The following is a 25,319-nucleotide window of genomic DNA, read 5'->3' on the forward strand; positions in this document are numbered from 1 at the left end:
ACACTGGACCCCCACCAGTTTGCCTACAGGGCAAACCGCTCCACTGACGACGCCATAAACACAGCACTTCACATCGTGCTGAAACACCTGGATCACCGGGGGAGCTACGCCAGAATGCTCTTCCTGGACTTCAGCTCAGCCTTCAACACCATTATCCCGGAGATCCTGGTGGAGAAACTTGCACACCTAGGACTCTCTCCCTCCATCTGCCACTGGATAATGGACTTCCTCTCCAACCGCCCACAGTCGGTGAAACTCGGTACCCACGTCTCTCCCACCCTAACACTGAACACTGGCTCCCCCCAAGGTTGTGCACTGAGCCCCCTGCTTTTCACCCTCTACAGCTCCGACTGCTCACCGACCCACCCCACAAACACTATCATTAAGTTCGCTGACGATACCACCTTGATCGGCCTCATCTCTGAAGGGGACGAGGCGGCATACAGGGATGAGGTTGAGTCACTTTCAACGTGGTGTTCGGAAAACCACCTCATATTGAACACCACAAAAACAAAAGAACTGATTCTAAATTTCAGAAGGAATGGCAGGAATCCAGCACCACTCATCATAAAAGGGGACTGTGTAGAGAGAGTCCACTCGTTCAAATCCCTGGGCGTGCACATCTCCGACGACCTCTCCTGGTCTGCAAACACCAGAGCGGTGGTAGGGAAGGCCCAGCAGCGACTGCACTTCCTGAGATTGCTCAGGAAAAATAACCTAAAACAGCAGCTGCAGGTGTCCTTCTACAAAGCCACAGTGGAGAGCATCCTAACATACTGCATCACGGTGTGGTATGCTGGGTGCACAGCAGCAGACAGGAAAAAGCTCCAGAGGATCATCAAAACAGCCCAGAGAATCGTCGGCTGCTCTCTGCCCAGTCTGGAGGACATTGCCTGCTCTCGCTACCTCAGCAGAGCAGAAAACATCATCAAGGACTTTTCTCACCCCGGCCACCATCTCTTCGACCTGCTGCCTTCCGGCAAGCGCTACAGGTCACACAAAGCAAAAACGAACAGACTCAGAGACAGTTTCTTCCCCACAGCCATTACCACCCTAAACAGACACCGCACAAAAAACTGAAAACTATTGCAAAAAACTACCTCACACGTATGTAAAATGGTACTCACGTACATGCTGTCTGCACTATGTTTGTTCACTGCTCAAACAGACACCGCACAAAAAAAAAAAAAAAAAAAAAACAAACCTAAAACTCGTGCCAACACTACCTCATACGAATATAATGTTACTCATGTCTTGTTCTTGCACATGTCGACTGCACTACGTTTAATGCTCAAATTGCACAATGTCTGACCATTTCCTGTTTCATGCTGACTATTTTTGCACTATGATGACTTTGCACCAAATGCAATATTGCACAACCGTTACGATACCAACGTTATCACGACAACCCTGTATGTAACATCCCACATGCCGACATTTCTTGTGTAAATACCATGTAAATTATAACTATAGCCTTATCCCCCTTGTCTTATAACATTATCTTCTCTGTTCCTTTATCTTCTTGCTCATACCTCACTATGAATGTGTAAAACTGGAGTGTCATGCCCAATTTCGTTGTCACAATATGTTAGCCCATTTGTAACAATGACAATAAAGGTATATTCTATTCTATTCTTCTATTCTAACACAATGAGGAGGAAAAAAAATATTCCCCAGCAATTAATTTAAAACTACCCAACTTGTGTTGAAGATTGTTATTATTTCATCACTTAAGTTATTATTAATCAATCACATACAAGCTGATGTTGTATCATTTCCAGGACTTGAACCTAACAACAGTCTGGGATGACCACCTGTCCTACCTACTGTCCTCAGCCTTGTCAGCCTACGAAATGGAGCGTTGCACCGGGGTCTCGTGTGGGAATGAGGAATTTCAGGATGCAGTAAGGAGGGCCGTTCCCGACGGGCATACCTTCAAAGGCTTTCCCATCCACTTCCTGCACCGCAATGCCCGGAGAGCTTTTTCCACATCCCTTAAGTAAGATTGGAATGTCCGGTAATATTGTATCTCATTGGATTTTGGATCAACTCAACCATCTTTTGTTTTGTAATGTTCCAACTGTGATGTATATTTTAATTAAATACTTTGAACCAGCAATTTTGATACCGAATATTAAAGGGACATTGTGTATTATTTAGCTTCCTAATGGTTAAAAAAAAGTAATTAAATTAATACTAATAATAATTCTTGTTGTCTTGACTAGGAAATATATATATACTGTATATATATATATATATATATATATACCGTAATTTCCGCACTATAAGGCGCACCAAAAAGTCTTAATTTTTTTCAAAATCTGACCATGCGCCTTATAATATTGTTAGATCAATATTAAATCGCAAAGTCTTCCAACTAACTTGCAGCCGCCGACTAGATTTTCCCCGAACGCCAAGTAGTCCGTGGTGTATGCTGGGATTTATTTACCGGCGTTTCATTGGCTAACCAATGTGTCAATCATCAGTTGAATCGATTACTATTTGCTAAAGTTATTCGGAGGTCAAGGGGCGGATCCTTTTTATCATTTACAGGCTGGCATTGGCTGAAGCGGCAAAACAAAGCCTGCAATTGGCCGAAAAAGATGAACGCGTATAGCACATGGTTGACGGCATACAGAAAGCATTTTTTTACTATTCTGTATTTGTAAATATTTTATTCTCCTGGATTTACTAAACTCACGGATATAAGAGGACCATGGCTGCAGATTATTATTGAACACAACGACTTCGGTGAGCTACTTCGGCTATATATTTTCCCTGTATCTTGTTTCAGACTGAACTCGATGTTTCTGTGATAAGCGGTGCAGATAATGGATGGAATGGAGTGTTTATTTTTAAATTAAACTCAATTCCAAGTGTTTATTGTCATATGCACAGTAAAGTTGCGAGCAAAAATAGAAACTAAGGAATGGTTGGCATTTCTTGAATCCCAAGACTTTAACCTTCCGAATGATGGAACGATGCATTTGAGTGACATCGTACGGACACCGCATCCGCACGTGTTCTCGACACGTATTTGCGTCTTTGCAGGCTTTGGGAATGTTAAGGGGGTAATAAGTTTGACTGAACCATCTGACTGTTTTGTCGACGTTCCCATTGTAGCGCCTTATAATCCGGTGCGTCTTATGTATGTCAAATATAGGACCAAAAACAATTTTTTCGGGGTGCGCCCTATAACCCGGTGCACCTTATAGTGCGTAAAATACGGTATATATATTCCTTTGTTAAAAAACATCCCAACAATATTTGTTGGTCTCATTCAAACTGACTTTTATGGGTTGTTTAAACAAATGGCCCAATAGATGGGTTTCAAAATAAAATGACTTTTGTTTTTAATGTTTATTTTGTAGGATGTAATCTTAATTTTGGAGAAGTTGTGTTGAATAAACCGCCCAAGAATATTTTAGTTAAAATACAAAATGACCAATTTTTTGTGGTTGTTTTAAACCAATAGCCCAGTTTTGGTGTTTAGCCCTTAGATGCATGACCTACCAGTACATACACTCGTCCATGAGTGATGGTATAAAATTAGTCGTAAAAAAAAAAATTAAAACAGAAATGGCATCAAGTCATAAACGTGTTTTATGAGGAATACCAGGAATATGACAAGATTACAATATTTGTTTTAAATTTGTTTATTTTAATTTTGTAATTGTATTGTTTGTTAATGTGACATCTATTGCAGCCTGGTCATCCTGGAAGGGGGATTAACTCATATGCAGTCCCTTCAAAGGTTTCTCCATTTTCCTCATGCTGAGGTTTTTGAGTTTTTCCTTGGCCTCATGTAGGTTTTCGATCAGGGAATGGTGTAATAATAGTCTGTGGTTTGCAATAATCTGTTGTCTGTGCAGCTCTTTGAGACTCCTTGTGATTAAGGGCTATACAAAAAATCTTGACTTGTAAAGATTTTGAAGAATAAAATCCCCTAGGGGCATTTTTGACCCCACTCATGTATCCAAACAGAATACATACGCCCTACTTATAAACGTTCATAAGTTGAATTTGTTTGTAATATGTTTCAGTGCTATATTTTGTATAAGGTTTGTATAAGTATGTTTAAGGCTTAAGTAACCTGTATTGTTTTGTACTTAAAAATGAACTTTCCATCAAATAATATGCTCTATAAAGATAAACAAAGGGAAGTTTACTATCCTGTGGAAGATGGGCTTCAAGAGTTAGGCTACTTCCTCTCCGTGGTAGAAAGTGGGCGAAAGAAAGCGATCCAACCATTTTCTCAACCGCATCAAGCTTTCCCATTCCACTTTCATTTCAAATGAAACGGCCCGCCTATTTCTACACTTTACACCAGGGGTGTCAAACAGGCGGCCCGCGGGCCGGATCAGGCCCGCTAAGGGATTACATCCGGCCCAACGCTCGGAGAAGTGCAAGAGAAAAATGAGCTGCAAGTTGAAATATATCCACTTGATGTTGCCAAAGCCAGGTGCCTCTCACAAATGCTGTACTTGTATTTCTCTCTCTCTCTCTCTCTCAAAAACCATGTTCAAGAAAGGATGTATGAGGGATAATTTATATCATTTTACCTAATCAGTCGTGTGTCTTATGTTTTTGTGTAGGTCCCACTTTTGCGAGGAGATAGTGCGTTGTCGTGGTGACCACGTAAGGCTTGCCATTCGTGTCCGGGTCTTTGTTTATCCCGAGGATGCATGTGCCGTCTGGTTCATGTTTGCTTGTAAGTATCGCTCCGTACTCTAATGGACGCCGGTTAATGGTTAAGCTGTTATTTGCGGCATTACATACTTTTGTGTTATACAATATTATGATTGACAATTTGTCAAGTGTACATTCATCATTGGACAGCTCTATCAGCCCTGTTTTTTAAACTCTGTTTTTAATGTGTTTTATCGTTTGTCTCGCACTTTTAAATGCACTCATTATTGTATTTTTATAATACTGATGTAAATAAATCTTTATACAGTTTAGTGGACTTGATTGAAATTTTTTTGGGGCAACAGACTATTTCGTCGAATAACATACTGTGAAGAAAATAAGTATTTAAACACCCTGCTATTTTGCCATTTTTCCCACTGAGAAATCATGGATGGGTCTGAAATTTTCATCGTGCATGAAAAACCAAAAAATAAATGAAAATGCATGATTTTTAACGATTTATTTGTGTGATATAGCTGCAAATAAGTATTTGAACACACACCTGAGGAAATGAATGTTAATATTTGGTACAGTAGCCTTTGTTTGATATTACAGAGGTCAAACCTTTCCTGTAGTCTTTCACCAGGTTTGCACACACTGCAGGAGGGATCTTGGCCCACTCCTCCACACAGATCTTCTTTAAAACAGTCTGGTTTATGGGCTGTCGCTGAGAAACACGGAGTTTGAGCTCCCTCCAAAGATTTTCGATCGGGTTCACGTCTAGACTGGCTGAGCCATGCTAGAATCTAGATATGCTTCTTGCGGCGCCACTCCTTGGTTTTCCTGGCTGTGTGCTTTGGGTCGTTGTCGTGTTGGAAGACCCAGCCACGACCCGTCTTCAATGCTCTGACTTAAGGACGGAGGCTTTTCCCCAAAATCTCACAATACACGGCCCCATTCATCCTTTCTTTAATGCAGTGCACTCGTCTTGTCCCATGTGCAGGAACCCTCCGCCCCAAATGAATGATGCTACCACCCTCATGCTTCAGAGTAGGGATGGTGTTCTTCGGATTGTACTCTTCATTCTTCTTCCTCCAAACAGGCTTCGTGCAATTATGACCAAAAAGTTCTATTTTGGTCTCATCTGACCACAAAGCTTTTTCCCATGACTCCTCTGTATCATCCAAATGGTCATATGCAAACTTAAGACGGGCCTTGACATGTGCTGGTTAAAGCAGGGGAACCTTTCGCGCCATGCATGATTTCAAATCATGACGTCTTGGTGTATTACCTACAGTAACCTTGGAAACTGTGGCCCCAGCTCTTTTCAGGTCATTGACCAACTCCTTTCGTGTAGTTACAGGCTGATTCCTCACTTTTCTTAGAATGATTGAGACCGCACGAGGCGATATCTTGCATGGGACTCCACTCCGATTGACATTGGCCGTCATGTTTAGCTTCTTCCATTTTCTAATGATTGCTCCAACAGTGGACCTTTTTTCACCAAGCTGCTTGGCAATTGCTCTGTAGCCCTTTCCAGCCTTGTGGAGGTGTATAATTTTGTCTCTGGTGTCTTTGGACAGCTCTTTGGTCTTCTCTATGTTACAAGTTAGTCTTCCTAATTGCATGGGGTGGACAAGTGTCTTCATGCAGCTAACGACCTCAAACAGGTGAATCTGATTCAGGATGGTACATGGAGTGCAGGTGGACTTCTAATGGGCGGAATAACAGGTCTTTCGGGGTCAGAATTCTAGATGATAGACAGGTGTTCAAATACTTACCGTAAAATCCGGACTATAAGCTGCTACTTTTTTCCCTAACTTTCAACCCTGTGGCTTATTCAGTGATGCGGCCAATTTATGTAATTTTTCTAATGGCCGCCAGCGGCGCTCGAGTGTTACTACCATTAACTGCCCTGTTAAAGCTATATTATTATTATTAAAGCTTTAAAACTCTCTCAGTGTACCGTCTTTCTTTGTAAATATGTGTAACCCATGTATAATATGTATTTGCAACTGTATATTTTTGTAATGTATTTATTTTAGACACTTATTCTGATATGTTTTGCGGGTGAACGAAAAATGAGGGGCGGAACAAACGCGGGGTGCTGAGTTTAAGTGGGGACCGCTAAAGGTGAGGGACAGAAGAGGAAAGAAGAGGGGGTAAAAAGTTGGTTAAAGAAAAAGGAGTTGCGTGACTAAATATGTTCATCTGTTATATTTTTCCCACCCTTACCGTTGGAAATATACACTTTTTTCCTTGGATTACCTTCAACGGGACCTGGACCTTGCAGGTCTGCATCAAACCTTAAGTACCGGTATCATTTTCCGTTCATTTCGCCGGCTGTGATTTTTGGACTGTGGACCTTAATGAGGGACATTTAGTTTCAATCGCTGCTAGGTCCTTAGCTTGGCCTTATACTCTTAGGGATCATTTCTATAGTTTTTGACTTGTTGTTTTTGGACTGTTGTTGTGTAAATACCATGTAAATTATAACTATAGCCTTATTCCCCTTGTTTTATAACATTATCTTCTCTGTTCCTTTATCTTCTTGCTCATACCCTCACTATGTGTAAAACTGGAGTGTCATGCCCAATTTCGTTGTCACAATATGTTAGCCCATTTGTAACAATGACAATAAAGGTATATTCTATTCTATTCTATTCTATTCTATTCTTGATGCTATGTCAGTCCTTAGCTTGGCCTTTGCCATGATCTTTGATTTTTGCAATCCGGAGATGGAATAAGAGCTTGCTCTGTCCACTCCACGCATCGGCCTGGTATTGCAGTACCTCCGGGAACGGTGCATTCGCAATGATCGCAGCAAGGCTTTAGGGCTAGGACCTTAGCTTGGCCTTTTGGCTGAGAGTAAGTGTCCCGGCTCCTAGGCTTTGTAGCGTATTATGAACTGACCGATAACGGATAATGGATAATGAATAACGAAGATAGAACAATAACCCTTAAAAACCCCCACATTTAGTTTCAATCGCGGGACTTGAAGTCGGGTTTGGGTTAATTTTGTGTTTGTGTTACATGTTTAAATGTGGAAACAGGCGGCTTGTATACAGGTGCGGCTTGTGTATGTACAAAATCGGTTTTCCTCTTAAAATGTGGTGGGTGCGGCTTATAATCAGCTGCGCTCTATAGTCCGGAATTTACGGTATTTACAGCTGTATCACATGAATAAATTGTTAAAAAATCATGCATTGTGATTTCGGGATTTTTCTTTTTAGTTTATCCCTCTCACAGTGGACAGAGCCCTCCATAATTTCTAAGTGGGAGAAATAGCAAAATAGCAGAGTGTTCAAATACTTATTTTCCTCATTGTATGGTCTTTATCCAGATGCATAAGCTGTATGCCTTAATTCTTAATTTTATATCGTCAATTGAAAAGCAAAATGAGTATCATGAGTTTACAGTTTACTGATCCTTTCACTGCCTGAGGTTGTCGGGGCACCAGTTCCTGTGGTGTGTCTTGGACAAGTATAGCCTGGCAGCGCCTTTTTTGGGGTGGGGTTTTTTTCCCCACATAGAATAGATGGTATTTGTTTCCATGGTTCCCAGTAGCAGGAAAAGCCTCCTGATGTGACTCAGATACTGCACCTTCATCATCTAATCTGGTTGTTTTCGGTGTGAAGCATGCTCTCGCTGTTCAGAGATGATCCAGACCTTGCAGGGCACAATGCCCCCCAAAGCCTTCTGGCACGCATATGACAAAACTGATCGCTGCGGAATTAAAAATCGTATACATATCCTACCTGTCAACCTCAGCAATTTGCTCCCCTTATTAATGACTACAATTCCCCTCATCGAGCAATAATAAACCTTACACAACGCAGCACCTATTTACTCATAGCAAGACAGACTATGTAGAATAAAAACAAAGATACTTTGTGTAAACATGTTTATTTAATTTACCAAATGAACAACGCAACCATTTTTTTCTTCATCTCAGTTCTTTCGGCAGTTGCAGTAAATCAACTACGTAGCAGGGGCAGCATGATGGATGAGTGGTTAGCAGGTCTGCGGCAATGTTCTGAGGTCATGGGATCAAATCCAGCTAACAGCCTTCCTGTGAGGTGTTTGGATATTCTCCCCGTGCTTGCGTGGGTTTCCTCGGGGCACTCCGGTTCCTTCCCACGTTCCAAAAACATGCATGTCAGGTTAATTGGCCGGTCCAAATCGTCCCTTGGTGTGAATGAGCGAGTGAGTTGTCTGTATCTGGCTGGAAACCAGTTCAAGGTTTACACTGCCCACCTCCCGAAGATATCTGGGATGGGCTCCAGCACCCCCGCGACCCTATTGAGGATAAGCGGTGCAGATAATGGATGGATATAATATGTAGCCCTGTAGAGTTTTGCAGACTTTATGAGATCTACAGATAGTTTTACTCTGTAACACACGATTTGGTTTAATTTGCAACAAATATGCCAGAGTATCTGTTCCCGTTGTATTCTTATACTCAGTGTGTATGTAATTTCTTCACATGGCTATTAAAGTCTCTCACTGTTTGCATTGGAGTGAGCGGAGTGGTAAGCAATATGTCCAAAAATGCATGCTTGATCAAGAATAACATTTGCTAGTCTACCTTGACAATATTAGCAATCTACAATGACGTTGTCGTCTGCTACCAGTAACCAGGACGATCCGAATTGGAGACAAGATTGGCACAAAGAAAAAATACGACTTTTTTTCCCCTTGTACACAAATTGCTATAAGGTGTACACAATTTGAAATGATTTTTGAAAAAAAGTACGTTTGTGTTGTGTTTTGAAACATTTGAATCTGCTCTTTTTGTAAAAATAAATAAATATGCCTGAAAAGTCATTTACAAACACATTTTTATTTTATTTTAACGTTTAAAAAGCTCATCTTTAAAAATGAGAACTTGAGGTTGTGTTTATCGAATTTTAGAAAAGTGTGTTGTACTTTGATAATTTGAAAAATGTAAGAAACAGTTTAAGCATTTGAGAAAAAAAACGTTTTATTTTGGGTGTGCTTTTTGAGTCAGCCATGAGATGGCACTATCGCAACATTTTAGAAAGAATCCTCGCACATCTCCCAAATTTAGATTCCTGTGTAAAAATCTTTGCTCTACCAAGCTTTTAATAATTGACGTCAAAATACAAGCAGAAATTCTCTAAGAGATAAAAACATTGACAACTTTGTGTTTCGTTATTACCTGATTTGAAAAAATAATTTGCATTATCTAGCAAAAGCTTTTCATCAAAGTGTTTTGTTGTGCTGCTTTATGCAAATTTTCAGTTCAGTAAGAATTGCAGACAGCCTAGGTCCATCTTTAATAAACATGTCTTCAGCGTGGCCAATTAATTTCCAATTTGACTTTATCATTTGCTGTTATGCCTGTGCCCCCGAGTCGTTGAACGCAAGGATCAGTCGGGAGGCTGTCGGATTGAAAAAAGAGAGTTGATGAATAATTGGCCTCCTTCTAAATTAGTAACAAACACACCTCAGCTCCGCAGGAAGGATATATAAGTCCAGAAGTGTTTGACGTCGGGAACGCGGTATTGTTTTGGGCTGGTATAAATCAGCTGTGCCGAGGTGTAATTGACTAATGGGGCCTGTGGGATAGCAGCTAAAATTGGAAGCAGGGAGAGTGTGTTCCTGTTGTAACCAGCACTTACACCTTTCATCCCGACAGTTCTTTTGGCACATAAGCGTGTACCTTCCTGTGAGACATCTTTGTGTTAGCACCACCTTCATGATCATTGGAATTTGCTCATTTATATTTGAGGTAAATGGTAATGGAAAGAACTTCCTGCAACTGAAAATGTAAGCAACAAGTACCATCATTTTACCCAACACCCATGTGAGAAGAAATTTGTCTTAAAAATATTTGCACACGTGTTGTTCGAATCCACAAATATAGTCTAGATTTCCTCAACATCCAATCAAAGTTTTGATTAATGCACACACAATATTAAAAATAACATGTAATTTGCATAAACATTTGTGGATCTGCAAAATACAAAATTTATAGGGGGTACTGGAGAACTATTGGCTTTACCTTTAAATACGTTTGCAGAAGCATTGTCTCTGAGCACCAAAATGTGAAAATACTTTTTTCCTCTTTTATTTAAAAAAAAAAACGATTATAAAGAGTTTGCCGTTGCTCACCGGTAAGGTTTTCAGTATGATAAATCTCCAGCAGGAGTGGCTTGGATCACATCTTTGTCCACACATCAAGAAAGCTAAATCTCCTAGTGTGGCTTCCTTTTTCCGACGATAGAGTGTGTGTAGGCAGCCCCATATGGTGAGTCGACATAGTAAGGCAGTGTGGTAAGAGTCACGAGATATGGACATCCTCAACAGAGCTTATTCATTTAGAAAAAAAGACGATGTAAATTGTCAAGTCAAGTCAGTCAAGTCAAGTCAAGTCAAATTTATTTATATAGCCCTTAATCACAAAAATGTCTCAAAGGACTGCACAGGATTACAGTTACAAAATTACACAATTACCTGATCTTAAACCAGCAAACCAGCATGCGGGCAAGGAAAAACTCAAAAACCTCAGTGTGAGGAGAAAAGAGAAACCTTGAGAAAGGACCTCACATGTGGTAATCCCCCTTCCAGGATTGAACAGGGTGAATTACAATTAGCATTACTGTACACAGAATAGTAAACACTAGGTAAGATGTTGAAAATGTCCGGAAAGAGCATGACATCAACGACGACGCCAGCTGGTAAATGCAGGGGTTGACATGCTGCAGGTCAGACCCCGGTCCGTTGACCCATCCCAGATCATCCTTCTCCTTCGTATCAGCCAGGCAGGCCTCAGAAAAAGACAGGACAAAACAGAATACAAGGTGGGCATCAATCATATGCTTTGGAATAGAAGTGTGTCTTGAGCCTCAATTTAAAAACTTCCGTTGAGGTTGCAGATCTTATCTTAAATTAGTTGTATCAGTTCAGTGTTCTTGCAACAAAATGTAACTTTACAAGCAAACTGCCCTTGTTGTCATGGAAAGCATTGTTGAGACATTGGAGGTATCACTAATGCATAAAAAAAAGCACATACGTTAAAGTTCTTTGTGAAACGCATACTTTCATAAAAAGCTGTTTTTCTCAGAAGTTTTATTTGAACAGTAATTTTCAAAAAAAATAGTAATGTTACCTGTTGTCTACTAAACAATTGTAAAAGTAAGAAGCATACTGGTTTTCTATTGAAAGATGAGGGTTCAAGCTTTTTGTTTGATATGTCCATCCAACCATCCATCCATTATCTGCTCCGCTTATCCTTAATAGGGTCGCGGGGGTGCTGGAGCCCATCATAGCTATTTTCTGGCTGTGGGCAGGGGACACCCTGAACTGGTTCCCAGCCAGTCGCAGGGCACACAGAGACACACAACTCACTCACTTCTTCACACTTAGGGACAATTTGGGCCCACGCAAGCATGGGGAGAACATGCAAACTCCACACAGTGTTCTTTAGCCCTTGAAAAATGAGTCAAAAGGCAAATATTGTCTGGCACCGGTTCTCCCAGTTTAAGAAAAGGTCTGATATTGCATTAATCAAAAAGTGCTTCAATTTTGCCATGAAAATGGTTATTTGAACCCTGTTCATATTTTCTTTTTTAATCCATCGAGTCTAAAGTAATGTTTATATCTGAACGTAATGGTAATAAACGCAGGATTCTACACAGAGCAAAAACACAGTTGTGATAATGAATCGTCCCATCACCTTCCTGGGAAAACCCCCCCAAGCTGGAAGTCATTTCAAAGTAATAATTAGGCTCTACCTGTAACTGTTTAGCAGGTCAGCTATTCTATTTCTTCCTATCTTCTTGCCACCCACTGGCCTATTCCATTCTAGTCACTGTCTATTTTCGCAAGGTACAAATTCCTGCAGGGGGTAAAGGAAGGAGTGCGTGACAGACTAAGGGAGGAGCAACGGGCACTGGGGAGGAAGGCGTTGCATGGCCTCGAGCCTAACTAGTAATAAAGTCATTAATTCAACTGATTAAGTTGGCCTTTGGGTTAAGGAAAAATCATATCCATCTCCCTTAGAGATGTGACTGGGGAAGTGCAGGAGAAGGAGAAGCCGGCTAATTAGTGCTGAAAAACAGAAGGGGGGATGAGACGGGGGATAGGCGGGAGGGACAAATGAAATGAGTGGGGGTTTTGGGGGAGGTAGGTATGCGTTTGCATTGAACTTCTAATGAGGCATGTTTGGGGGTTAGGGAGCGGCGAGCTCATCAAAACGCTCGCCTTGCAGGCGTTGCACAGGCCTCAAAGACGGATCCTGCTTACCTTTGAGCCCGATACCGACACTTAATGATGCCAAACAAGAGCGGTAGCCAAAAGTCGGGTTGAAATGTCACTTTACGTGCTGTCTAATGAGCTCATTGGCTTTGGTGTGTGCTGCATCGAGAAAATCACGCTGCTTTTTTCTGTCAAAACTGACACGGCAGTGGAAAGTTTCAACCGCAGCATAAACTTTTTAAAGGTTTTAAAATAGTATAGTTGCACACGACTTGATATTTTATCTTTATCCACCTTCTAGTGGTTTAAAAAAATCATTTATGAAACAAAAATATTGATTTCGATAATGAGCAAAAATATATGAACTAGAAAATATACAGTGATGGGCAGTTAGGGCCTTCAAGATCTTCTCCACTGGCCTAAAATATCTGAATCCTTCATCCATCCATCCACCGCTTATCCTTAGTTGGGTCGCGGGGATTCTGGAGCCAATTCCAGCTGTCTTCGGGCAGTGTGCAGGGGACACCCTGAACCGGTTGCCAGCCAGTCGCAGGGCACACAGAGACAGACAATTTACTCGCTCATTCGCACCTAGGGACAATTTGGACCGGCCAAATAACCTGACATGCATGTCTTTGGAATGTGGGAGGAAACCGGAGTGCCCAGAGGAAACCCACGCAAGCACGGGGAGAACATACAAACTCCAGACAGGAAGGTTTGATCTCATGACCTCAGAAGTGTGCCACACACGCGCTAACCACTGCGCCGCCATGCAGCCATCTGAATCTGAATGACTGCCTATTAAATAATTCCAAATTGTCAGCTTCCTTTTATTGCTTTTCCCCTGGTAGCACTGTTGCCTTCACAATCAGCTCCCTAGGCCCCGAGGCATAACATAAGTGTGGATAAAGCCGTGGGTTTGGACCAGTGCTTGTCAATTATTTTCTGTCACGCCCCCTTTGGAAGAAGAAATCCTCTCGCCCCCCAAAAAGAAAAATCTAATTCCATAAGATTACAAAATAATAATGCATTCAAACTGATCGCCAATATTAACTCATGAGCAAAATAATAAACTGCAAAACAAAAATATATAATATAATTAGTGCTGATTTTCTTTTAAATCAAAAGTGATTTAAAATATGAATGAGTTTTGATGCAGGAGTAAGCAACACTCCGCTCCTGCTCAATTATTATACCACCAATGTTCGCTGATTTACTGACGTGGAAGTTACAAAAATGGATGATAGTTGGCACCAAAGACATAGGTTTGGGGTTGGAGGATGGATTTTTCACACGGATAAAAAGATGTTTGGTGTGTAAAACGTGCCTATATTCCTAAATATTATGAGGTTATCATGGATGCCTTTTTATAAGTGTCACAGGTGAGTTTGCAGTGAATGTTATAGCCATAAAATAGTGATTGAGGGTAAGATTTTTTTCAGACCTAGCACTACTGAAGGTTTAGGTGTGAAATGCACGGCCCGCCACTGCACATGAACACAGATTTTTAAAAATACTCGTAAGTCAAGAGATTTAGTGGTAATGAACGCTTATCCATATACTTGGATGTACTTACAGTGGAACCTCGGTTCTTGACCATAATCCGTTTCAGAACCCTGTTCGAAAGCCGATTTGGTCCATCACCGAAAAACGTTTTTCCCATTAAAAGTAATGTAAAATCGTTTTAATCCATTCCAACACCCTGACTGTTTAACATAAACGTAAACATGAAGCTAACCCCGGCTAATCGTACGTTCGCGTTAGCGTAATCTTGCGTACGAAAGATTACGCTAACATGAACATGTAAAAATAAAAAAAGGATTATGAATAGGATTTCTTACCTTTGTGGTGGACGGTGGGGAGAGAAAAATCCTCAAAAGTTTTTCAACCTCTTCCAAAACTTGCTTGCTTATAGCGCTAACTTCCTTAGCCGCGTCACTCGATTTCACAGCCTCCTTATTCTTTACTATCGTACGGATAGTAGATTTAGCCATGCTGTATTCACTAGCAAGATCGGAAATTCGTACACCTCTTTCATATTTAGCTATTATGCCTTTCTTAAAGGCAATAGTTGGACGTACAACTTGTTTTTTTTTCACCTGTCCTGCTTGCGCCGACCTTCTTCGGAGGCATAATTAGGGGCTAAAACACCCGTACGCCGCTCAGCATCGCACCCTAGCGTACTGGCGTTCGAACTCCGATTATTTGACCGAACAGCGAAGCAAGAATTTCTCGAAATTTTTGGTGGAACACCGATTTGTCCGAAATGAGAGGCGTTCAAAAACCGAGGTTCCACTGTATTTACTTCTTGTTTTATCCACTTGTCGCCAAAATATCTTCATTTATGTAGTCGTTATTCAGTCTCTACATTGTTCTATGTTGTGTTCTAATTTAATGATGAGAGGGAGGCTTTGTGTCTTGTCAAACCAACTGCAGGATTCAAAATGAACGAAGGGCTGGTGTGAAGCTAGGATTCGGGAAATTTTCCACTGACTTCTGTTTTTCGGCCCTTTGGTATATACATGATTATCAAGACATTTTTAAAGTGCACTTGTGAAACCATAACATCATGTTCCGTACTCACAAGACCAGAATATTCAGGTATATTTATTTTAATGCTAACCTCAGACAGAGCTTTTCAACACTTTTTTTTTACCCATCTCGTGTGCTGATCTGGATGTTGAATTGAACAGAGGAAAGAAAAGTCTGTCCTCCTTCACTACACATCTAACTCCAACATATGAGAAAGACGAGAACAAATGTTATCTGAAAATATTTGAACATACAAACTCCGCACTGTTCATCACATTTTGGCCTACTATACATAGACGTATGACTGGATATCACATTTTAGCCTATCAAGTGCTTCCGACATCTTTCACTGCACGAGAGCTTTGAGAGAGGAACAGTCTTGTCTTCTGCCGGCGTGCGACTGATACAGAGAGGGTCCTTTTGTCAGTGTTTACAAAAGCAGAGAAAAGAAGAGGAAGGGGAGACGCTGTTGGCCTCCTTTTATTCCAATTGAAAAGACTCTTTAGGAGGCCATGAGAAAAGCAGCGTCTTATTTTGGATGTGCGGCTGCAAACAAGTCGCCATTGTGGCATCGGCCAAATAACCTTGGACGCCACTGCTGAGTCAAAGGAAAAACACTGATTGCAATGGAGTGGCCTTATTGTCACTTTGCTCAGGGGCAACGGCTCTCATCCTTTTTGGAGTGATCAACCTCCTCTTAAATACTTTTCAGCCTTATTCCCCTTACTAGTGCAAAGTATGTTTGGTTGGGGATATTTACAAATACTAATTATAATTAGGTAAAAAAACAACTCATGCAAATTAACTAGATTCTGGAAATTTACTTCCACCGACTGTACTGGGGAAAAACAAGAGACATAAAATACACACGCACACGCACATAAACGCAGAATGACAAATATGTGTTGCGCACGTGTGTGTAAACCTAATCTCTCTCTGTCTCTTTTATGTCAGTGATTGAAGTTATGAGACTATTCATCTATCGGTGCATTATGTGCACGAAATACAGTTTTAAGAAAAATTGTAATCCTGCAAAGTAATCCTTATTTTTAACTAAATGTACCTGGAATTTTGATTAAGTCTTTTTTTTGGTACCTGTAACGGAATACCATTATATATTTTGTGGCCTGATTATGTAACACCGTTACATGTACAGACGCTCCCCTACTTACGAACGAGATAGGTTCCGGACGATCGTTCGTAAATTGAATTCCTTCGTAAGTTGCTTCAGTGCTATATTTTGTGTGGAATGTATGATTAAGGTTTATATAAGTATGTTTAAGGCTTGTATAAGTAACCTGGACTAAAAAAACTAAACATTTAATAAAATAATATGCTCTATAATGATAAATAAAGTTAAGTTCAAGAGTTAGGTGACTTCCTCCTCTGTGGTAGAAAGTGGCCGTAAAAAGCGATCCAACCATTTTCTCAACCACATCAATCTTTCTTATTCCACTTTCATTTCAAAAGAAATGGCTCACCTCTTCTTTACACTCTACACCAACCATATTGAATGGATGCACGAGATATCAAACAATAAAAATGTCAAAGTTGTCAGTGTGCTGGAATACAGTGTAGAATGTTTACACATGAACTAGGAAGAGGAAGTGGATTTTTTTTCACTTCCGGGTGGATGCCTGGTGACCTCTCACAGCGTCATACGCCGGTAGCGGCAGAAAGAAGCACTACAGTACTCTCCGGTACTCATAAAAAGGCGCACAATACAAAATCTAACTCACAGCAACCCGAAATTTTTTCGCAACTCGAATGTTCGTAAGTAGGGGAGCGTCTGTTTTCCGTTACTCCCATACGTGATGATTATTGAAGCTGTTACGAGATGAGAATACGTGGCAGTTGTGAATGATTATTCTGAGGCCGGCCGAGATTAGCTCGCTGGGCATGTCAAGATTCTTAGGCGTGCAAAATGGAAGCCGACAGCCGATGAACTGTGATGCTAACAGAAGCGGAGATGTGAGAGGGCTGCAGAAATAAAGTGTGCTTTTGGTCCAATCGGCCAAGATCGTCAGGCAAAAAAGAGAATAAAAGGAAGAGAGAGAGAGAGGCTTCTGGCTTAGAAGATCAATAGCGTGAATGAAATCCACATGGATTTTTGGAGGAAAGGAAAACATCAAGGACTTTTAAAGAAAAAAGAATCATGGAGGCGACTTTACTCATTTGCTTTTATGCCCTGAAGCAGACAACGGAAAGCAAAAAAAAAATGCTGAGCTGGGCCTATTTGATATCTTCTCGACCGCCCACGAACACTTGAAAAAATAGTTTTTTTATTTCCAATTTCAAAGGAAATTAATTAATTTACAGTCAGCTTTGATATTTTTCATTTCTAACGATTTCACACATTTCCTATGGTTGTAATTGCTTCCGAGTTATGAATAAATACTACTATTTGGTATTCAAGTGCGAAGCAAAGTGTTTTTGCATTTGCTTGTCCGTTCCAAATTCAAGCAGCGTATATTGTGAAGACTCCCAGAATTCCTTGGGGCTGTGCGGAAATTATGGACAGCGGCCTCAAAGGGAAAAAGTCGCTTGTCAACTTGCTGTCCGTCAGTGACAAGACCTAATTTGAATCTTTTCGTAATTTCCTTTTGAAGATAAATTTAATGGGAAAAGGGCTCTATTATTTGTGGCTGACTGCAAAAGAAAATACGCCCGTCTTTAGAAAAATAAAATAAAATACTTCCCTCATGCTCAGTTTGAGGCGATGTAAAATGATCCTGTTGAATAATACCATGATTTGAGTTCTGTTTTCTGTAAAAATAAAAATGTCATACATGGTAGATTTATGACTAATCAACTGAAATATTGCAAGTCTTTTATCGTTTCAATATTGCTCATTATGGCCGAAACTCAAATATCTCATCTCAAAATGTTAGAATATCATGAAAAAGTATATAAGTAGACTGCATTTTTAGTAGGGGTGGGCAATACTGGGAATTTTGGTATCAATCCGATCAAACTAATTGAATGGTAGTATGGATCGACATTGATCCGATACAAATTTTTGCTTTAAAATGTAATGATCATCGAATAATTGAACCCTCCCTCTTAGATTAGTTTTATATTTACAATGAACACTAAAAATATTTCATTTTTCATAATCAAACACCTACATTGCAAATTTTAACAGTATAAAAAAAATAAATAGAAATATTTCTATTACAATTGTTTTAGTACAAAAACCAAGAGAGTCAGACCTAAAAAGCAGCAATGTAACGAAAAAACAAATACTGTATACAATATCAACTAGTCAAGTTAAGTCATGTTTATTTGTATAGCCCTTAATCACAAGAAGTCTCAAAGGGTTATTATTGTACCATCCCCTGATCTAAAACGTACATGAGGCTAAGGAAAAAGAAAAAGAAGAAAAAGAAGGGACCGCGCATGAGGTAATCCCCCTTCCAGGATGACCAGGCTGAACTGGATTTTGCTATCCACATTGTCAACATGAACATAGGTCATTCATAAGCTACAAAATATAAGTGTGTTTTAAGCCTAGATTTAAGCAGTTCTACTGAAGTTGCAGATCAAATACCAACAGAACCTTAAAATCGCATTTTAAGATAACAGGGAACCAAGGCAGGTTAGCTAAAATCGGGGTAATGTGATCAAATTTTCTTGTCTTAGTTAAAAGCCTCGCTGCAGCATTTTGTACCAGCTGCAGGCTCTTGATTTTGGACTTCGGGAGACCGGAGAGTAGTGCATTACAGTAATCAAGACGGGAGGTAACAAAGGCTTGAATTATAATCTCTGCATAAGACTGGCACAGTATAGGGCGAATTTTAGCAATGTTGCGAAGATGGAAAAAAGCTGTACTGGTAATAATCTTAACGTGTGTTTCAAAGGACAGATTGGAGTCAAATGTGACACCTAAATTTTTGACTGAGTCACTCTGGGTGATATTACATTTGTCAATATTCAGAGCAGTTTTTGAGAACAAGTCATGGCATTTAGATGGGCCAAATATGAACATTTTGGTCTTTTCAGAGTTGAGGCGCAAGACGTTGGGTGAAATGCATCCTTTTATCTCAGTGAGGCAGGTCTCCATATTTCCACAATTTAGTGGGACGGTTTCCTTCATTGAAAGATACAGTTGAGTGTCATCTGCAGAGCAATGGAAACTGATATCACCTAACTGAAGCATATAAATGATGAAAAGGAGGGGACCAAATACAGAGCCCTGCCGAATGCTAAAGGTAACACTAAAGGGCTCAGAGGTCATTTCACCATATCTAACACAATACATCCTATCTGCGAGGTAGGATTTGAATCGTGAACAGTTCCTGGGAGACCAATCCATTCTTCCAACTGTTCCAGTAAGATATTATGGTCCATCGTGTCAAAGGCAGCGCTGAAGTCCAGCAGCAGCAATAGTGATAAAGCCTCATTGTTCATTGCAAGGAGAAGATCATTGTTTACCTTTACCAGCGCTGTCTAAGTAGAGTGATTAGCCCTGAATCCTGACTTCATGATTTCAAAAAGATTATTCTCAGCCATAAAATTATTCAGCTGCTGTCCCACATTTTTTTAAGTACTTTAGAATGAAATGGTAGGTTTGACACGAGTCTGTAATTACATAGGCTTCCCTTGTCACGGTTGGGTTGTTTTATTGTAAGTTTAATGACAGAGGACCTAAAAGCCGCTGGAACAACACCTGAGGACAACAATATGTTGATAATATTCAAAACTGAAGGTACAAGGCCCCCTAAATCATCTTTAATCAGCAAACCAGGAAGTGGGTCAAACAGGCAAATGTCGGTTTGGCCATACTCACCAGCTGTGTAAGATTATCAAGTGACAAATCACTAAAACAGGAAATAAAAACACCAGACACCCACCATCCCTCGCATCTATTATTTCCAGATCTTTGACATTTGATGTATTTACATGGTCATTACAAATCTCTTCCTGGATGTGTTGAATCTGCTGTTTAAGCCTGCGGCTTGAATAAAAAAGAAGGTGAGTTTTTCCTCAAATTTGCTTGTGCGGCTTTTAAACAAGTGTGCTCTGTACAGACGCTCCCCTACTTACGACCATTCGACTTATGCAAAATGGTTGATACGAACATGTTTTTCTGGATGTCGAAAAATACTTGGACATTGCTGTAAGTTAGATTTTGTATTGTGTGCACCCTTTTCCAAGTAGAGGACAATACTGTAGTGCTTCTTTCCGCCGCTACGGCTATTGGTGGCGCTGTGGGCGGTCACCCAGCATCCACCCCGAAGAAGAAATCTGGCTTCTACTTCCTAGTTTGTGTGTAAACACACTGCACTGTATCTTTAGCATGCTAAGAACTTTGACATTTTTATTGCTTAATATTTCGTGCATCCATTCAATATGGTTGGTGTACAGTGTAATGAAGTGGTGAGCTGTTTCTTTTGAAATAAAAGTGGAATAAGAAAGCTTGATGCGGTTGAGAAAATGGTTGGATCGCTATTTTTAAGCCACTTTTTACCACGGAGGAGGAAGTCGTCTAACTCTTCCAAAAGTGAGTTAAACGTAACTTTATTTATCTTTATAGTCAAATCAAGTCATGTTTATTTTTAAAGCCCTTAATCACAAGGAGTCTCAAAGGGCTTCAGAGACCACTGAACCCCTCATTTGTAGCTTTGTTTTTCAGTACTATACTTTATCATTCAGCCCGCTTTGTAGCGTTATAGAGCATATTACTTTTTTGAACGTTTATTTTTCAGTTTCAAATCCATACAGGTTTCTTATACAAGCCTTAAACACACTAATATAAACCCCAAACATACAAAATATAGCACTGAAGCAACTTACTAACAAATTCAACTTACGAACGATCATCCGGAACCAATCTCGTTCCAGGCAGCATCTGTACCCTGGAATTCACGGTAGACAGAACAAAAGAAATACGTGCAGTTGAAATTAGCCTGGTAAACATGTAATCTACTTCTTCTTCAAAAGTGCCAATGCTAAAATAAAAGCTTTGATGAACGCATCAAGGATCAGCGGTGGTCCAGCATTTGTAGGGCATGCAGAGCAAATTAATTCCGCGTAGGAAGGTATCACTTTGTGTGAAAACCGCGAATAAAAGCCGCGTGCAGTCGTTACAGAGCATGTGACGGAAGTGTGCAGGGAAGTAATTGACAGGTGAGAAAAAAGGCGGAGTAGAGAAGACGATAATTAGCATGCACTATGCCAGTGTGAGCTCTTTGTGCTCCTACGCACAATTTACTGGGGAAAAAAAGAACAGCACCATAATTAGTTCTGTCATTGTACACAATTTAGTTTATTTTTATTTTTAAGAGATGACTTTCAAAGTTATTTCTGCGGTAAGAACAAAAAATCAGACCATCTTTCTCTCCGTCCGTTGTTCGGGGACAAAAGGACAACGGTTAATCGAACTTTTTTTCTGATCTTCCGCGAGGAATCCAATTACAGCTCTGTTTGTAGATCAGTGAGATAAATGTATCCAAGAAAAAAAAACAATCAGAGCCTATCTGATTCTCCTCCCTTACCAGGACGCGTACATATAATGAAGTCGGCGTTTTTGCCCCTCATCTCCTTTTTCTTCTCATTTTAATCTTCATCTCTTCATCTTTCCAGTATTTTTTCTCCACTCTTATTCTCTCTCTGATAACATGAATATTTTTTCACATCGGCCAACGGTTGTCGTGTTTCCTCCTACCTCTAATGGCCCTTTTACAGTATTATTGTTTATGCTTTTGAAAAAACTGCATTAAGCTTGATTCAACTAAGGACGGTGACGATGTCCCATTTGCTCACAAGTTTGTGTATCAATGTTTTCGCTTTCATTTCAGAGAGGTTGACAAGTGTTCAGAAAAAATATTTGATTAAAATCTGAAAATCAAAACAAAAATACTATACCAATATATTTCTAATACCTCACAGATCCCTTAACCTACATCGGTCATCTGGGCACCAATGAGGACCCAAACAGCTCTCTCCACTATTGATGGTTGCTGGCCTGTTTTTGGTTTGTGGCAAAGTTGGCACCAATCCATTCCTTAATGTTGTTGGCCCAGGTCTTTTTTGGTCTTCCTCTCCTCAGGCCCCATTGGACTGTGCCTTGGTGAATTATCTTGGCCACTCCTGATAATCTTTTGACATTACCATACCACTGAAGTTTTTGTCTGCACACAGGGTGACAACATTTCTTCGTAGGGTCCAATGTGCCTCTGATGCTGTTGCACACCGTTTCGTTTGTCACATGAGCTAAGTAGTTGATGCCCAGAAGTTTCCTGTTACATCACACCTCCGTGGCCTGGATTTTCTTATCCACTTTTGCTGTAATGTCCATGTTTTGCAAGCGTAGAGGAAGATGGAAGTGACCGGCACTTGAATGACGCTGATCTTTGATTTCATTGCTATGTTCTTGTCCCTCCAGATGGGTTTAAGTGGGTTAAGGCTATCCTGGCCATGATTTCTGGTTCTGACCCCTCTTTTTATATATTTAAATTTGGTGACAGGTTCTAGCTCGCTGTGGTTGATGGTGATGTCTGTGGTGATGGCTTGGGGATTCAGTCTGTCAGCGTCTGTTCAGTAGGACCTTTAGCATAACTTTACTTGCATGGCTGATGACACTTATGGTTCTGTAGTTGGATCATAGTTGAAGGTTTGCTTTCTTTGTTAGCATACTGTACTAGTGATTTTGTCCCTGTAGGTAGCCACTGTCCTGTTTGCCAGATATTTCTACAAATATTTGTCAAGATGTATATAATATTCTCACTACCATTTTGTATGAGTTTTGCTGGGATGTTGTCAATTCCTGGAAACTTTCTGTTCTTCAGCGAGTTAACTGCTGCCTATACTTCTTCTCTGAGAATAGGAAGGTTGTCACAATACTAGTAATACTGAAATAAAACACAAACAGTATATTACCACTGCATAATATTTGACTGTTAGATTTCACTGTATTTTGTAGTGTAACCAAAAACGAGTACCACAAAGCACAAGGAAGAAAACAAACTACGGACTCAAAGTAACAGCATTTTTCCTCTCGTTTTTTTGCCCAGCCTTTCACAAGGTTTTTAGTTTATGGAGGGACCTGTATTATCTAGATGGCAGACAATCATGTCAGCCTCTTCTACGTGAACTTCATGTTATTAAATAGATACAAAGATTCTCGAACTACAAGTATTTTAAAAATGCATGTTTGTATGATCGTTCGTGTGTTTTTGCTTATAATTCAAATCAATATATTTTTACTTTACATTAATTAAATATGTTTTATACCACTAGGGGGCGCTAAATAATACATAATGTCTCTTTAAGAAATACAAGAAAATGGAAATTGATGCAAAGAAAACCAAAAAATCAGAAAAACAATTATTCAATAAACATGCGTCCAAAGGATTATGCTGACGCTATGTTCCATGTTTTCCTTGCGAGGAATACATATTCAAAATCTAAACAAAAAAACACAAATTTACCCCACAAAGGAAAATTGGGAAGAAAAAAAAAAAAAAAGAATTGAGTTTTTAAACTTATTATAGTATTGCTTGTGTCTCCTAGAGCTGTTGAAATATCAATCTTCTTTAGCATATTCATCCAATGTAAATCTATCTAACCTAAATCTAAATGATCTATATTAATCCTGATTTGTGTGCGAGTATGTGTGTGCGTGTGTGTGCGTGTGCGCTCGTATGTGATTTATAGGCTTTGTAACAGCTGAACCGATGTCTGTGAAAATGTACAGTTGTACTTTACGCTTTTGGGATTGTCTTTAACTCGGTTCTGTGTCAAGGCACTCCCAATAAATACCAACAAAATTAATAAACATCTGATTTCATGTACAAGTGGCTCTGGAGCCGCATGCGGCAATGTGGCTCTCTGGCACTTCCTAGTGGCTCCCTGGCGCTTTTTCAACAAACCAAGGCCCCAACAATGTCAAATGCCCGGCAACGCCAAGCCTGACATGCTTGTCTAATATACAAATAGTATCTTATTTTTTAGTTTGATGTGAATTAGGGCCATTTTTAAGGTTATCATCTAATAGTGCTTCATAAACGAACACCTTTTCATGTGGAACAATCAATTTTCATTTTTGTGCGAGGATATTGGATTCCCCTAATGAGAAACATTTACATTATTCAGAGAACAAAGGGCTGTTTTTATTTCAAATGAACTTTTCAATTTAATGCAATGTGATATCCTCCTATGGACTCAGGAGATTTCTTAGTCCTGCTGGACCTCAATGCTGCCTTTGATATGGTGCACCACAATATTTTATTGTCCAAACTGCAGCACCTAGTGGACATTTGTGATAGTGCTTTGTGTTGGTTCAGGTCTTATCTAACTGGCAGGATTATGGGCGTGAGTTTTCCTGGTTTTGAATCTTCCTCGCTCTTGTCTTATGGGGTTCCACAGGGCTCAATTCTAGGACCACTCCTCTTCTCTTTGTATTTACTCCCGCTGGACTCCATTTTCAGAAAGCATGGCATTCCTTTTTCATTGTTACACTGATGCCAGTCAGATGTATGTGCCCTTATAAAAGAAAGATGTACCTTAGACATTAAACACTGACTCCTGTCTTGATGACATTAAAGCCCGGATGGCCCTAATTATTTCAAACTTTAATGAAAAGAGAACTGAGGTGATTCTCTTTGGTCCCAGTGGCTCTGGTGAACCTCCACCTATTGACATGGGCCTTTATATGTGAAACCAACTGTTAACTTTTGGTTTCAAGATGGACACTGATTTTAAACTAATTCAACAAAAAAGTGCACTTGTAAAGCCAAGCTTCTTTCATCTAGCAAAGTTAGCAAAAATGATGCCGTTTCTCACACGTGAGCATTTTGAGATTGTGATCGCCATCATCACATCTCTGCTGGACTACTGCAGTGCATTGTGTTATGGAATCCGCCAGTCTTCCATCTCACGCCTACAGCGGGTCCAAAATGCTCCTTTTCGACTTTTAATTGGCATACTAAGAA

At 40.1% G+C, this 25,319-nt stretch overlaps 1 protein-coding gene and 1 pseudogene across 6 annotated transcripts in view; both read left to right on the forward strand.

The window, feature by feature from the left end:
• Positions 1-25,319, forward strand: part of cep76 (centrosomal protein 76) — a 69,037-nt gene that overhangs the window by 14,326 nt on the left and 29,392 nt on the right. For 3 of the 6 annotated variants that reach the window (XM_088326312.1, XM_088326313.1, XM_088326314.1), the window contains exons 12-13: positions 1,782-1,999; positions 4,596-4,711. In XM_088326312.1, coding sequence (XP_088182438.1) covers positions 1,782-1,999; positions 4,596-4,711 — 334 coding nt within the window. Of the gene's footprint in view, positions 1-1,781; positions 2,000-4,595; positions 6,668-8,584; positions 9,120-25,319 lie in introns of those variants that run through there. The other 3 variants (XM_088326310.1, XM_088326311.1, XM_088326315.1) reach the window with 3 other exon arrangements.
• LOC148371747 (U2 spliceosomal RNA) lies at positions 7,324-7,443 on the forward strand (annotated as a pseudogene).

The sequence above is a fragment of the Urocampus carinirostris genome, chromosome 2, assembly GCF_059441175.1.
Source record: "Urocampus carinirostris isolate Australia breed hairy pipefish chromosome 2, RoL_Ucar_1.0, whole genome shotgun sequence".
Taxonomy (NCBI): Eukaryota; Metazoa; Chordata; class Actinopteri; order Syngnathiformes; family Syngnathidae; genus Urocampus; species Urocampus carinirostris.